The sequence below is a fragment of the Hyla sarda genome, chromosome 2 (genome assembly GCF_029499605.1).
Source record: "Hyla sarda isolate aHylSar1 chromosome 2, aHylSar1.hap1, whole genome shotgun sequence".
Taxonomy (NCBI): Eukaryota; Metazoa; Chordata; class Amphibia; order Anura; family Hylidae; genus Hyla; species Hyla sarda.
The window spans coordinates 511,144,630-511,159,629 of record NC_079190.1 but is presented as its reverse complement, the minus strand read 5'-3'; the positions used below and the strand labels follow the sequence as shown (position 1 = coordinate 511,159,629).

At 42.0% G+C, this 15,000-nt stretch overlaps 1 protein-coding gene across 1 annotated transcript in view; it reads left to right on the top strand.

Annotated features, from left to right (window-relative positions):
- The first annotated feature begins 516 nt into the window (after positions 1-516).
- GAP43 (growth associated protein 43) overlaps positions 517-15,000 on the top strand; it is a 95,745-nt gene continuing 81,261 nt past the window's right edge. The window contains exon 1 of the mRNA XM_056559917.1: positions 517-786. Within this exon, the coding sequence (XP_056415892.1) occupies positions 757-786 (30 nt within the window). The 5' untranslated portion in view covers positions 517-756. The remainder of the gene's footprint in view (positions 787-15,000) is intronic.

Sequence of the window (15,000 nt, the reverse complement as noted above, 5' to 3'; positions counted from 1 at the left end):
ATATCTATCTATCTATCTATCTGTCTATCTCATATCTATCTATCTCATATCTATCTATCTCATATCTATCTATCTATCTGTCTATCTCATATCTATCTATTTATCTATCTCATATCTATCTATCTATGTATCTATGCGGAGGTATCACACATGTCTTGGACCCCTCGGGGTGAGGTACAGTGATCTCTTCTCCTCCTGTGATGTCAGAGCAGATGATCTCACCTCTGGTCCTCATCACCTGAACAATGGAGGCTGCGGTCTGGGGGTCTGTATGCAGCACACACCCTGCTCCTCTCCCCGTCTGTGGATGCATAGTATTGGGGGGGGGGGCAGTAAATGATATAAGCAGATAAAGAGCTGGGGGGGGGGGGGGGGTACGAGGTGCCCCCTCTGCTTCTCCTGCATAGGGAAAGTCGTGGGTAATTGGGTACAGATTGTAGGTGTTTAAATATTCATGACAGAGGATTGGGAGGAGGCTGACAAGGATGAGGAGGGGTGGGAAAAGGAGAGACGGAGGAGGCGAGCAGTCATCGAGAGCCAGTGAACAAGTCTGCTGAGGATCCAGGGAGAGGGCCAGATAGACTGGGCGTGCATGTGATGAGAGCAAGGGACAGACCCTCCAGTCTCCGCGAGCCCCCCTACTGCTGCATGTGTGAGCGTGTGTGCCTGTCTATGTGTGTGTGAGAGAGGGGGAGACCCAAGGAAGAACAGAAGGAGACCGAAAGGAACCAGGAAAGTAGACCAACAAATCCCACCATGCTGTGCTGTATGAGAAGAACAAAACAGGTAAGTCTCCCATAGCGGGGGCGTCGGAGCCATTCCACAAAAGACCACCCCACCGGCCTTAATAGCATTGTAGAATGGCATATTACTGCCCCAGGTGATACCCATGGAGGTCCCTCCGTAAGCGGAGCCTCCATCCATACCTGGTAGAAGGGGCGGCGGTGTCGATGGTGGTGCTGGGGGGGCTTCTTCTTCTCTACGTGATACATTGTAACGTTGCCTTGTCTGTCTTCATTGTGGTGGGGTATTAAAGGATTAAACCTGTTGTTTTACGACGGAGAACAATAGGGACTGTTGTCCAACTATTAAGCAACCCCCCCCCCCCATGCTTAATTGTTGGTCAACCGTCCCTATTGTGGAGGGGGGCAAAAAAAGAAAGAGGATTTTGACTGGGATTTAACCCCATAAATCCAAATCTTAGCTTGGAAAAAGAGCTGGGAGATGTAGAGGACCCCGCCCCTGGCACATTCCGGGAGACCTGTTACCAGTCGGGGGAAGGGTTGGGGGGGGGGGGGGGGCATGAACAGGTGATTGTCCCCCCTCCAAAATGTCATAAAATTCATCTCTGATCATAAAATCTTCCCATTGTGATCTGCGATTCTGCATAGGATGTGTAAAAAAGTGGGCTACACCCCAACCTGGTGATCTCAAACGGTTGGAGACAAGGGTGTAGACCGGTGGTCTTCGAAACCGTGGATCGCCTGCTGTTGTGAAACTACGACTCCCAGCATGCCAGGACAGCCGTTGGCTGTCCTGGCATGCTGGGAGTTGTAGTTTCGCAACAGCTGGAGCTCCTCAGTTTGGCCACCACTGGTGTAGAGGTTCTATGGAACGCTTATAAAAATGTGAGCTATAGTGTTATACATTGTATCCAGTTCCGAGGCTTTAGATAGACAGTTCTATGCAATACCACCGATATATCGTCATGGTGAATTCCATGTCCGTGTGGGATTTAATTCCCCCAATGCTTGACAGGGTTATTTTCAACCTTTTTTCCATGCCTTGCCTTCATCCCCGGTGGCTACAGAGGGGTTAAAGGTGTGGCTGACAACGTGTATCACTTGTAGAATAGGAGTGAAGACCATGGTTGGGTGGGGTTTGCAACAACCAGAGAGGGTGGTGGTGATGGGGAGGGGGGGGGGGGGGAAGGTTGGAGATGGAGAGGGCGAACAACTGAGCCGGCTTTTATGATGTACCGCATGCTGAAATGTTCCTGAGCTGCACACAGGCACATCACCGCTCATGTCTATAATTTGCCGAGACGGTGAAGGTGCTCATTGTGTCTACGGTACGGTAGACGGGAAGCTTTGTCTATAGGTATCTTAGATGAGACAGACAGGTAAATTGCCGGTTGAGGAGTTATAAGTGATAACAATATACTTATTTCCGTGCTTATCCATGGAGCTGGAGTCTTGGTCTTTGGTTGTAGGTGACCTTTTTGGGTTCTGCATGAGCATTAAGTCTTCTCTATCAGTAGCCATCAATGAGTTGCCTCCATTGATGATAATTGCTTCTTGTGATCTCCGAAAATTAAAATTCAGCCGCCTCGAAATCCCGCCGGGAGCGATGACAACTGTCTGGTCCTGCCCTATAATTGGTACCTGCCGTACTCAAGTCAATACCCTTCCAGGCTTTATTGACCCTACAAATAAATTGTCCATTTGTAACGTTGCTTCAACAGTCGAAGGTAGTCAATAGGCTCTCACCCCTGATTGGTCGGCATAGGATCTCCATACTTTAAAGTGGTTGTAGGCTTCTATAGGGTGATGCCACACCTATTTCTGCAGCCACAATGGGGGTTCTCCATCTTCTAAACCATGCTGTAGTTGTAGGAGGTGTCGGCACGGTGACACTGTATTGTTCCGTTCATGGTCGTGTCAATCATGATGTTGCAACGTAAAGCCTATTACATGGAGCATCCCTATTACACGGAGCATCATCCCCTTCTAAGCGTTAAAACATTTACAAGTGCTAGGTATTACGGTGACCCGAACGATTAAGAGAGATTTACTCTACGAATGGACGGAGGCCATGTAAGCTGCTCAAATGATTTGGATAAACCATTGACCTGGCCAACATTTGGAAGGGTCTATATGACATTTATTGATAGAATGGATGGAAAATTCTGAAATGAACACACGAAGATGGATTGTTGAGTTCATCTAGAGCCGGAACATCTCCCTTACTCCCGAGGCAAAGTCAATGAATGGAATGGCCCCAGGGGTTGGGGGTGGCTTCCAATCCTTGAGTTAAATAAGTGTCTGAAAATGAGGACAGAGCCAGGCGGGAAGCGGAGATGATAAATTAAAGTCTTAGAAATGGCTTCAGATGGTGGAAATATCCTCCCGTTCATTTGGGATTCAGGGAGAACTTCATTACCGTCTCCATGCTCCAGCTGAATTCTCCATTACCGGCAAAGACGTCCAGAAGAGAAGGATTAAAGGCTTTAAGGGATGGCAGGTCGCGTTGATGACGTTTTATACATTGCAATTTGCCGGTGGAGGTTTTTTGGACATAGACGTTCATTTTCATTCTTTATTTTTTTTTCCGCCTCGGCATCAGATGAAATGGGTCACTGTCAACCGGTGGTGGCACGTGATGAATGAAGAAGATGCCTTTCAGCTCTTAATATATTCCTACCTCATGTTCCTGTCTGGGGGAGCTGCCAAGAGACCAAAAGATGCAACGTGACTGTGGGATTTCCGGATTTTCTTTCTGATCTCGAAGACTTGGAGCATCTACAGACAGTTGTGTAATTTCAATGGAGCGGCCATCGATTAGGAGATGATGGACAGGATGGTTGCTTATCTTTTAGACCTTCACAGAATAGGACTATGATGTCCATACATTTTGATGCATCTTGGGTAAAGGCTATATCCTAAATGAGAACAGGTGGGACACAGACAACATGGGGCCACTTGTCCAAGAATATTATATATTATATAGTCTCCAATAGAGCATCTCCATGCATATCTAACAACCTATCAGTAGTCATGAACCATTAAACCCATTGGCCCGGAATTTAATAGCAGGATTCTGGTTGATGCTTTTTAGTAGTAATGGGCCCCCTTGGGTTCTCCATAGATCTTCACCTACACCTGAGATGTAGCAGAGCTGAGTTGGTCATTTTACTTGATGGTGATATCTCAAGGGTGGCTAATGAATGAATAATCGTAACTCAATGAGTTTTCATAATGGATTAAAGGGGTACTCCGCTGCTCAGGGTTTGGAACAAAATGTTCCGAATGCTTAGAGCTGGCGCCGGGAGCTCGTGACGTCATAGCCCCGCCCCTGGCGGCAGGGCTATGATGTAACGAGCTCCCGGCGCCGGCTCTAAGCATTCGGAACATTTTGTTCCAAACCCTGAACAGCGGAGTACCCCTTTAAAGAAACATAAGATCTACCACATCTAGGTGTGGAGGAGAAATACTGAAGAGAAATTCCTTTAAGGTATGCTATGCGAAACAACATGAGTTGCGATAAAAAAAAATGGATCCAAAAGATTTACTAACAATCTGATCTTCCTGGTTGGCTGATTCTACAGGCAATAGAAGTCAATGTGTGAATCGGTTGGCAGAATTTGGATTCATCAATTGCCAAATGCACTTAGGTGGACAGCAGTAGAACCATTGGTCACATCACCAGGATAGTATATACCATGACCATAGTAGGGGGCTATGGGTCCACCAGCTGACAGGGCCCCATTAGAGGTGAGAGCATTTCAAATTGTAAAAGAGACCGAAAAGTTAAGACAAGGAGTAGTGAAGACTGTGATGACAAAATGCTGCCATGTCCTGAATGCACTTACTGTTCATGTTGGTGTAGGATGGCATGGTAACCCTTCTTATGGTGCCACCAGTGGAGGGGTTGCAAATGTCAGAAGTCACTCTTGAAGTCCCATTGCCAAATCTGTAACAGAGACATTTATACTACCGTCATCTTATGTGCATTTGAGACATTTCATGAACCAGGGCCAGGATGCAACTGTTATTTTGGCATCTTCAATAAAATTGCCTGGCAAAGGCAACAACCACAGCCGCGTCCCATTGGTGATAATGGCGAATAGTCAAGATGGTGGTGTAATGCCAACTCTGCAATGCTGATGCTCACTAAAGTAATCTCACTATACAAATGGTGGCCAAATTTCTATAGAAGTCGACTTTTGGGTACCTAGAGGAAGGATCCACTTGTGGCCAACAATGACCCATCTGTCTCTGGTCACGTCATGAAGACCATGTGTCTTATATTTTTGGATTCAAATTGTTTTTAAGAAGCTTCAACCAAACCTAAGTTAAAGGGGTACTCCAGCCCCAAGACATCTTATCCGCTCTCCAAAGGATAGGGGATAAGATGTCTGATCGCGGGGGTCCCCAGTGGCCACTGGGGACCCTAGCAATTTAGCATGCAGCACCCACCTGTAAGTACTGCCAGAAGCGCTGGAGGTTCTCAGTCTTTTGCCTCCCGACCAATGGGACGGAGAATCGTGATGTCACGACCCCACCCCCATGGTATGTCACGCCCCGCCCCCTCAATGCAAGTCTATGGGAGGGGGCGTGACGGCCGTCACGCCCCCTCCCATAGACTTGCATTGAAGGGGCTGGGCGTGATGTCAATCGGGGGAAGAGTCGTGATGTCACGATACTCCATCCCTGTGGTCGGGAGGCAAAAGAATGAGAACCTCCAATGTTTCCGGCAGTACTTACTTGCTGCATGCTAGATTGCGGGGGTCCCCAGCGGCGCGACCCCCGTGATCAGACATGTCTTGGGGCCGGTTTACCCCTTTAAATCCAATATACCCCATGCCACAATATCTGCTATGTGCCATGACAAGGCTTGATAGGTCCATCAGTCTCCTGGCCAGGAATACTTGACTATCCTCAATTTTTGGTTGAACGTTCGTTTCAATATTCTTCGTCTGTTTGACTATTATCTTTTTACCGTACTTTGCACCTTTTTCTAAGATCTCAACACCCAAGCGTTGTGTGGCCTATCTCATAGTAAATGGCGGGGTGTCTGATCACTTTCTCTAGGTGGAATGTAGCCATAGGGGACGCAGTTGCAGCCAGGTCCTAGTGGCTGGAAGGGCAACAATGGCCTCATAAGATATTGAGAGAACATGTAGCCTAGCTGAGTTTTTTTTAAAGGAAAATCCAATGAAAATTGGACTTTCCCACCGTATATTTTCTTTCATGGGGCCTTCAGTACCTTTAAAGGGGTACTCCGATTGAATTTTTTTTTTTTTTTTTAAATCAACTGGTGCCAGAACGTTAAAGGGGTATTCCAGGAAAAAACTTTTTATTAATATATCAACTGGCTCCAGAAAGTTAAATAGATTTGTAAATTACTTCTATTAAAAAATCTTAATCCTTTCAATAATTATCAGCTGCTGAAGTTGAGTTGTTGTTTTCTGTCTGGCAACAGTGCTCTCTGCTGACATCTCTGCTTGTCTCTGGAACTGCACAGAGTAGAAGAGGTTTGCTATGGGGATTTGCTTCTAAACTGGGCGGTTCCCAAGACACGTGTCATCAGAGAGTACTTAGACAGAAAAGAACAACTCAACTTCAGCAGCTCATAAGTACTGAAAGGATTAAAAAAAAATAATAGAAGTAATTTACAAATCTGTTTAACTTTCTGGAGCCAGTTGATATATATAAAAAAGTTTTTCCCTGGATAACCCCTTTAAACAGATTTGTGAATGACTTCTATTAAAAAATCTTTACCCTTCCAGCACTTTTTAGCAGCTGTAGGCTACAGAGGAAATTCTTTTCTTTTTGAACATCTTTTTTTGTTTTGTCCACAGTGCTCTCTGCTGACACCTCTGTCCGTGTAAGGAACTGTCCAGAGCAGGAGAAAATCCCCTTTGCAAACCTATGCTGCTCTGGACAGTTCCTGACACGGACATAGGTGTCAGCAGAGAGCACTGTGGACAAGACAAAAAAGAAATTAAAAAAAGAAAAGAATTTCCTCTGTAGCATACAGCTGCTAAAAAGTACTGGAAGGGTAAAGATTTTTTAATAGAAGTTATTTTCAAATCTGTTTACCTTCCTGGCACCAGTTGATTTAAAAAAGAATTTAAATAAATGTTTTCCACCGGAGTATCCCTTTAAGTGCTGAGCTGTTGTGCTGACTATGATTACTCTATGGAATCACTATTTCCAGATATGTGGTCACCAGTGAGGTTCAGAATGAATTTTCCATGGTGAGATGACCCCTGGTCTCTAGGGTTGTTAGGTAATGCTGTAGAAGTACTTATTCCATTTGGTCAGGATAGTACTATTGGGTAGGGGCCAAAGGGTTGTATTAATGTTGCATGACATACTGTATTCTGTACATTACGGATATATGTATCACTATGTATCATATTCAGTTTAAAGGTCAAACATTGTTGTAGTATTTGACAGATATATTTGTTGAGTTAATATTATTAAAGGAGTATTTCACGAAAAAAAAAAAAAAAAAAAAAAAAAAAAAATTATATATATATATATATATATATATATATATATATATATATATATATATATAGATCAACTGGCTCCAGAAAGTTAAACAGATTTGTAAATTACTTCTATTAAAAAATCTTAATCCTTCCAATAATTATCAGCTGCTGAAGTTGAGTTGTTCCTTTCTGTCTGACCACTGTGCTCTCTGCTGACATCTCTGCTTGTCTCGGGAACTGCACCGAGTAGAAGAGGTTTGCTATGGGGATTTGCTTCTACTCTGGACAGCTCCCGAGACACGTGTCATCAGAGAGCACTTAGACAGAAAAGAACAACTCAACTTCAGCAGCTCATAAGTACTGAAAGGATTAAGATTTTTTTAATAGAAGTCATTTACAAATCTTTTTATTTTTCTGGAGCCAGTCTGAAAACTTTCATTCCATTTTGAATATAAAATTAAAGTGTTATCATCATATGTATCATGTTGCACATACTTTACTTCACTTATCCTATAGATCATGTTGCACATACTTTACACACACACACAAACACACACACATATATATATATATATATATATATATATATATATATATATATATATATATATATAAGGTTTTTTCCTGGATAACCCCTTTAATGACTTTTTGGGTTATCAATGATTATCTGACCATACTAGGTTGTAGGTTTTATAATGTAGACATCCCTTTCCCAACCAGCAACCCATCTTTCCCAAGAATCTGCTGCTTTAGAGAGTCCTTCATATGGTCCTCTGAGCAGGAGATCTAGTTATGGGGGCTACAGACATTAGTAGACCCCATAGACATTCTCTAGATGTCTATGGCCTTCCCTCCTTATGGGTGGAGGTGATGTGGACTAAAATGGCCATTCTATGGTAACTTTGACCACTAGAGGTGATCGATCATTGATGATCTCAAGGTTGGACGTAGGTAAGTTAGACATATAAAAGGTAAGTATATATCTTTTTCACTCAACGTGATTTGTGTATCCTCTAAAGCATTTACAATGGGAACATGTAAAGAGAAATATATTCGAAAATTGATCCAAAAATTACAATCATACATGTCATAGATTGATATCAGAATATTTCACGCTGAATAAGAGAGGTTCAAAAAGAAAAGAATTTCCTTTGTAGCATACAGCTGCTAATAAGTACTGGAAGGATAAAGATTTTTTTTTTTTTTATAGAAGTTTTGGGTCCAATGGGGTCTAAAATTAAAGGAGGAATCCATCAAAGAATGTCCTGACAGCATCATAGAGACACTTCAGAAGAAGAGATCGGTGATGTTCTTAAAGGGTTACTCCGCTCCCCAGTGTCCAGAACATTGAGTTCCAAATGCTGTGTGCGGCATTCTGTGTCCACGCCCGCCCCCTCGTGACGTCACGCCCCGTCATGAGATGTCACGTCCCACCCCCCTCAATGAAAGTCTATGGGAAGGGGGCGCGACGGCCGTCGCGCCCCCTTCTCATAGACTTTCATTGAGGGGGCAGGCGTGAACACGAAAGCCCACACACAGCGTTCGGAACTCGGAATGGAGCGGAGTAACCCTTTAAGAACATCACCTATCTTGTTTTCTAAAGTGTCTCTATGATACTGTCAGGACATTCTTTGATGGATTCCTCCTTTAATTTTAGACCCCATTGAATCCAAAGCTTCTCTTAAAAATTCTTTAGCCTTCCAGAACTTATTAGCAGCTGTATGCTACAAAGGAAATTCTTTGCTTTTTGAATTTCTTTTTTTGTCTTGTCCACAGTGCTCTCTGCTGACACCTCTGTTCATGTCAGGAACTGTCCAGAGTAGCATAGGTTTGCTGTGAGGATTTTCTCCTGCTCTAGACAGTTCCTGATACGGGCATCAGGTGTCAAGACAAAAGACAAAAGAGAAATTCAGAAAGAAAAGAATTTCCTCTGTAGCATACAGCTGCTAAAAAGTACTGGAAGGATAAAGATTTTTTAATAGAAGACAAAAGAGAAATTCAGAAAGAAAATAATTTCCTCTGTAGCATACAGCTGCTAAAAAGTACTGGAAGGATACAGATTTTTTAGTAGAAGTCATTTACAAATCTGTTTAACTTTCTGGCACCCGTTGATTAAAAAAAATAATAATAATGTTTTCCACTGGAGTACCCCTTTAAGTTTCCCCTTTAAGTTTTGCACTACTTTTAATAAATTCTCTCTATACTTTTATTCTGTATTGAACATAAAATGAAAGTGTTATCATAAGTATCATGTTGCACATACTTTATTCACTTATCCTATAGATCATGTTGCACATACTTTACTTCACTTATCCTATAGATCATGTTGCACATACTTTACTTCACTTATCCTATAGATCATGTTGCACATACTTTATTTCACTTATCCTATAGATCATGTTGCACATACTTTATTTCACTTATCCTATAGATCATGTTGCACATACTTTACTTCACTTATCCTATAGATCATGTTGCACATACTTTACTTCACTTATCCTATAGATCATGTTGTACATACTTTATTTCACTTATCCTATAGATCATGTTGCACATACTTTATTTCACTTATCCTATAGATCATGTTGCACATACTTTACTTCACTTATCCTATAGATCATGTTGCACATACTTTACTTCACTTATTCTATAGATCATGTTACACATACTTTGCTTAAGTTCTACTAAGTCTGAGTTCCCCTCCCATAATGCACGGTTATTGGGTGGAGGATGTATTAAGGGAAGACATGGATAAATATTACATATGCTTCAATATGCCTGAGAAGAATTTATGGACATGGGAAGTGTCTAACAATAATCTCCTGCAGTCTGAGCTTTAGATGTGAGTTTATAGTGTGAATGCATGTATCATGTTGCACATACTTTACTTGGCTCATCCTATAGATCATGTTACACACATTTTGCTTCTCTTCTGCTTAGTCCAAGTTATCAAGTCATAATCTCTCCAGTCACATCCAGAGCTGCATTCCCAATTCTAAAAGTTATAGCTTGGAATCCATGCAGGCAGCAAAATACCCTTAAAGGGGTACTCTGCCCCTAGACATCTTATCCCCTATCCAAAGGATAGGGGATAAAATGTCTGATTGGGGGGTACCACCGCTGGGGACCTCCGCGATCTTAGCTGCGGCCCCCCAGACATTGAGTGAACGTAGTTCCATGCTGGATGACTGGCGATGCAGGGCGGAGGTTTGCGACATCATGGTCATGCCCTACTCATGATATCACGGCCGCACCCCCTCAATGCAAGTCTATGGGAGGGGGCGTGACGGATGTCACGCCCCCTCCCATAGACTTGCATTGAGGGGGCGTGGCCATGACATCATGAGCAGGGCACGGCCGTGACGTCACGAGCCCCTGGGGCTGCACCCGGTGCTTCAAAGAACGCCGGGTGCAGCAGGAAGATAAGATGTCTAGGGGCGGAGTACCCATTTTACATCTTAGCTGAACTCCCATAATGCACTGTGCTTTGGCGTGAAGATGTACTAGGAAAGACAGGGATAAATAATACATCTCCTTTAATATGCCTGTGAAGAGTTTATTTTTTTTTTTATGAACAGGGGAAGTAGTGGTTAACAATAATCTTCTGCAATCTGAGCTTTGGAGGTGACTTTATAGTGTGACCGCATGGATCATGTTGCACATACTTTACAGGAGCTAAATCTGAATTAGTATAAAAGATAAAAAAGCAGAAAAGCAGGATTTTGTACTTGGTACAATTTTTATTTATTTTTTGCTTAGAAGAACTTAGAACCTTGATCACAATGTTACCTGATTATGTGACTCCTTGTGATCATCTGTAGCATGTACAAGTGCTCAATATCCCTGCAGCACCCCTACAGGAGAAATGAAGCATTACACCTTAACCAATAAAATCAATCTGTTTACCGTGCAATGTATAGATGTGCTGGATGCTAAGTCTATCAGAAAGAATCTTTTTATAGCTGCTTTTACATTTGCCAAATTAGGGTCCTGAATGGGCATTCAGCCCCCCCCTCCCGTAAAACAGTATTTAGAAATAGATATTCTATACCAGACACTATGTTATGATATATATTGGGTTAACCTGAGACTCCTCTTGAGGGGGGCTCTAGTAAACACTGTTAGGGAGTATAGAGAGTGCTAGGTTACTAGGTTAGCCATTGAAAGTCATTCTACAGATGACACCATGTAAAGGGCCCGACTGGCGCCCTCATAGTGAACCGGAAGAAGTTTTAGGTGTTGCGGTAGGGCGCTTCATTGACTTACCGTAGTCTCTTGCGTGGTTGATCTGATACATGTTCTGTCAATGGAATCTGTCAGCCTCCAGCCTTGAAGTCAAGCCATAGCGCCGCATCACGAGCAGGAAAGGCTTTTAGCGCTCGCACCTTTCCGTTGACACTGACGATAATTACAGATGTTAATTACGGCGTTCTGCAGAATACATCAATAAACTAAAACTGTTACATAATATCAGTCACAGGACCAGACAGTGATGGAACGGAGATGAATGGTTCCTAGCAGAGGAAGCTACTGAGGTGGCAATCACCGGAGACCCCCGGGGCCGATAGTCCATACATTGAGGAAAGGGGCAAACCGGTTCAGTCCAAGTAACTGTAGGGCGTCATTCAAAGCTCTTACTGGTGTAGATGGTTACCTGTAAAGTGAATGTGTTACCTAGATTTTTTATTTATTTATTTTTTTAATGTTTTTCTATTTTTTTATTTATTACATTTTTTTAAATCTTATTTTTTTTATAATGTTTCTTTAACTTTTTTCTATTTTCTAGTTGTAATTTTTTTTACATCTTTTATTTTTATAATTACATTTTTCCTTTTTTCTATTTTCTAGTTGTAATTTTTTTACATCTTTTATTTTTATAATTACATTTTTCCTTTTTTCTGTTTTCTAGTTGTAATTTTTTAGAAATCTTTTATTTTTATAATTTTATTTTTCCTTTTTTATATTTTCTAATTGTAATGTTTTTAAATCTTATTTTTTTATAATGTTTTTCCTTTTTTTCCTTTTTTTCTGTTTTTCTATTTTCTAATTGTCATTTTTTTAAAACTTATATTTTTATAATTTTGTTTTTCCTTTTTTTTCTAAATGTCATTTTTTTAAATGTTATTTTTAATAATTTTTTTTATTTTTTTCTATTTTCTAATTGTAATTTTTTTAAATCTTATATTTTTATAATTTTATTTTTCCTTTTTTCTATATTCGAATTGTAATTTTTTTTAAATCCTATTTTTAGTACAATAGTATAGGGGTGGTCATATTGTCTTGAACATTGTTTAACAGCAGCGGGAACTGTGCAACAATAGTAACATTCACATGAATGGGAAACATTACTGGCCATTCTCTGTGACCTGTGCAGAGGTCATTCTACAGGGGAGAGGGAGGCTGATCTGTGAGCATCGCCTATTGTCTTCCCTATCTACTGTATCTACTGGTGTCACCTTTCATAGTACAGGTCACTTCCCAGCAGCCTCCTCCTTACTATCACAGACACAACAAAAAGTCTTAGTTTAAGGCCCTAGTGGCCAAAATGGGATTTGCAAGAATTTTTTTTTACAATATAGATAGTACAATTGGAAACTAGTAAAAAAAAAATTAAAGTTCAAAATTAAAAGAAAAAAAAAAATCACCAAAAATTCTTTAAAAATATGTTTATCATAAAAAATTGATTTTAACAATAGGTCATTTTCTGAGATTTTTAAATTGACAAAATGTCAATCCTAATCCTGTGATATAGGGCTGTGGTGCCCAACCTGTGTCCCCCTCAGCTGTTGCAAAACTACAATTCCCAGCATGCCCGGACAGCCAATGGCTGTCTGGGCATGCTGGGATTTGTAGTTTTGCTACAAATGGAGGGCCACAGGTTGGACACACCTGCCCTCTAGCTATGAACTCCATAGACTCTCATTCAAATGGTGACTCTTGATACTTTGCACTGGGGAAGGGGGTGACCCTTTAATGACTGGGGGACCACCTAACATTGCAGCTAGGGGGCACTAGGACACAAGGGGGAGTTCTCCTAAAGTCTAGGCTGGTCTTTTACTAATTCCCATTGGAGTAATTTACTACATACTGTATTGAAAAGGAGGTGTAAAATTCTTAATAACTTTGTCGCACCTATGGCTTTCCATGCCCTACAGATTGATAAGTATGCCAACTACTTGGCATAGATTGATGCGTCAAGCCATGGAGGCCGCGCCCTATTTCAGCTAAGCCCCTCCTACTTTCTAAAAAAGTAGTGAGCACATGACGAAAACTAGGAGGCCACATCGCATTCAAGGTAAGCCCCACCTACTTTCTAAAAAGTAGTGGGCACTTGTCAAAAACGTGGAGGCCACACCCAATTCCAGGAAAGCTCCACCCACTTTCTGAGAAGTAGTGGGCACATGCTGAAAATGTGAAGGCCACACCCCATTCCAGGTAAGCTCCACCTACTTTTTAAATGGGTGAGCACATCTGAAAACTTGGAGACCATGCCCCATTTCAGGAAAGCCCAACCTACTTTCCAAAAAGTAGTGGGCACGTGTCGAAATCTTGGATGCCACACCCCATTCAAGGTAATCCCCCCTACTTTCTAAAAAGTAGTGAGCACATCTGAAAACTTGGAGGCCACAGCCCTTTTTAGGCAAGCCCCACCTACTTTCTAAAAAGTAATGGGTACATGCAGAAAACTTGGAGGCCATGCCCCATCTAAGGCAAGCCCCACCTACTTTCTAAAAAGTAGTGGGCACAAGATAAAAACTTGAAGGCCACACCCCATTCCAGGAAAGTCCCGCCTACTTTCTAAAAAGAAGCGGGCACATGTTGAAAACTTTTAGGCCACACACAATTTTAAGTAAGCCCCACCTACTTTCTAAAAAGTAGTGGGCACTTGCCAAAAACTTGGAGGCCACGCCCAATTCCAGGTAAGCCCCACCCATTTTCTGCGAAGCAGTGGGCACATGCTGAAAACGTAGAGGCCACACCCCATTCCGGGTAAACTCCACCTACTTTTTTTAAAAGTGGTGAGCACATCTGAAAACTTGGAGACCATGCCCCATTTCAGGAAAGCCCCACCTACTTTCCAATAAGTAGTGGGCATGTGTCAAAAACTTGGATGCCACACCCCATTCCAGGTAATCCCCACCTACTTTCTAAAAAGTAGTTGACACATGCTGAAAACCTAAAGGCTACACCCCCTTCCAGGCAAGCGCCACCTACTTTCAAAAAGGTAACGAGCGCAGTGTAAAACTGTCAAAAACATGCATATTTAGGAGCTTCTGCATCAAAATTTGCAACTTTTGTATTAAGAAATAATCCATAATAAATCCACCCCTCTCCCAATTTGTGCCGTTGTGTTCATGGGGTCCACCCAAAAACCATCAGAAATGCCAAAATTTGCCATGAATGAAACAGGAAACAGAAATAAAAGAATAATATACAGAATTATACCTGAAAAGAAACAGCGCCACTCTTGTTCATGTGGCTGTGTCTGGTATTGCAGCTCCAATAAAATGCAATTCTAAATGCAGCCCACAGGCAAAAGAGGCGCTGTTGTTCTAATGCCAAACAATCTGTTTTAGACTATATTACCTTTTTGCAGTTTTTCCGTTCTGGTTTCTTCTTTATTACTTAGTATTTAGGATTAGGAATCGGGTAGTCAGTGACATCTGGAAGTTTTCTGAGACATCTCTCACCTCTTTTCCCATCGTCGTTCCTCTAGAGGCGACTCCGCGGCTCTTGTTGCTGGAGATTAAAGGAACGTTAGACGCAGGGACGCGAGC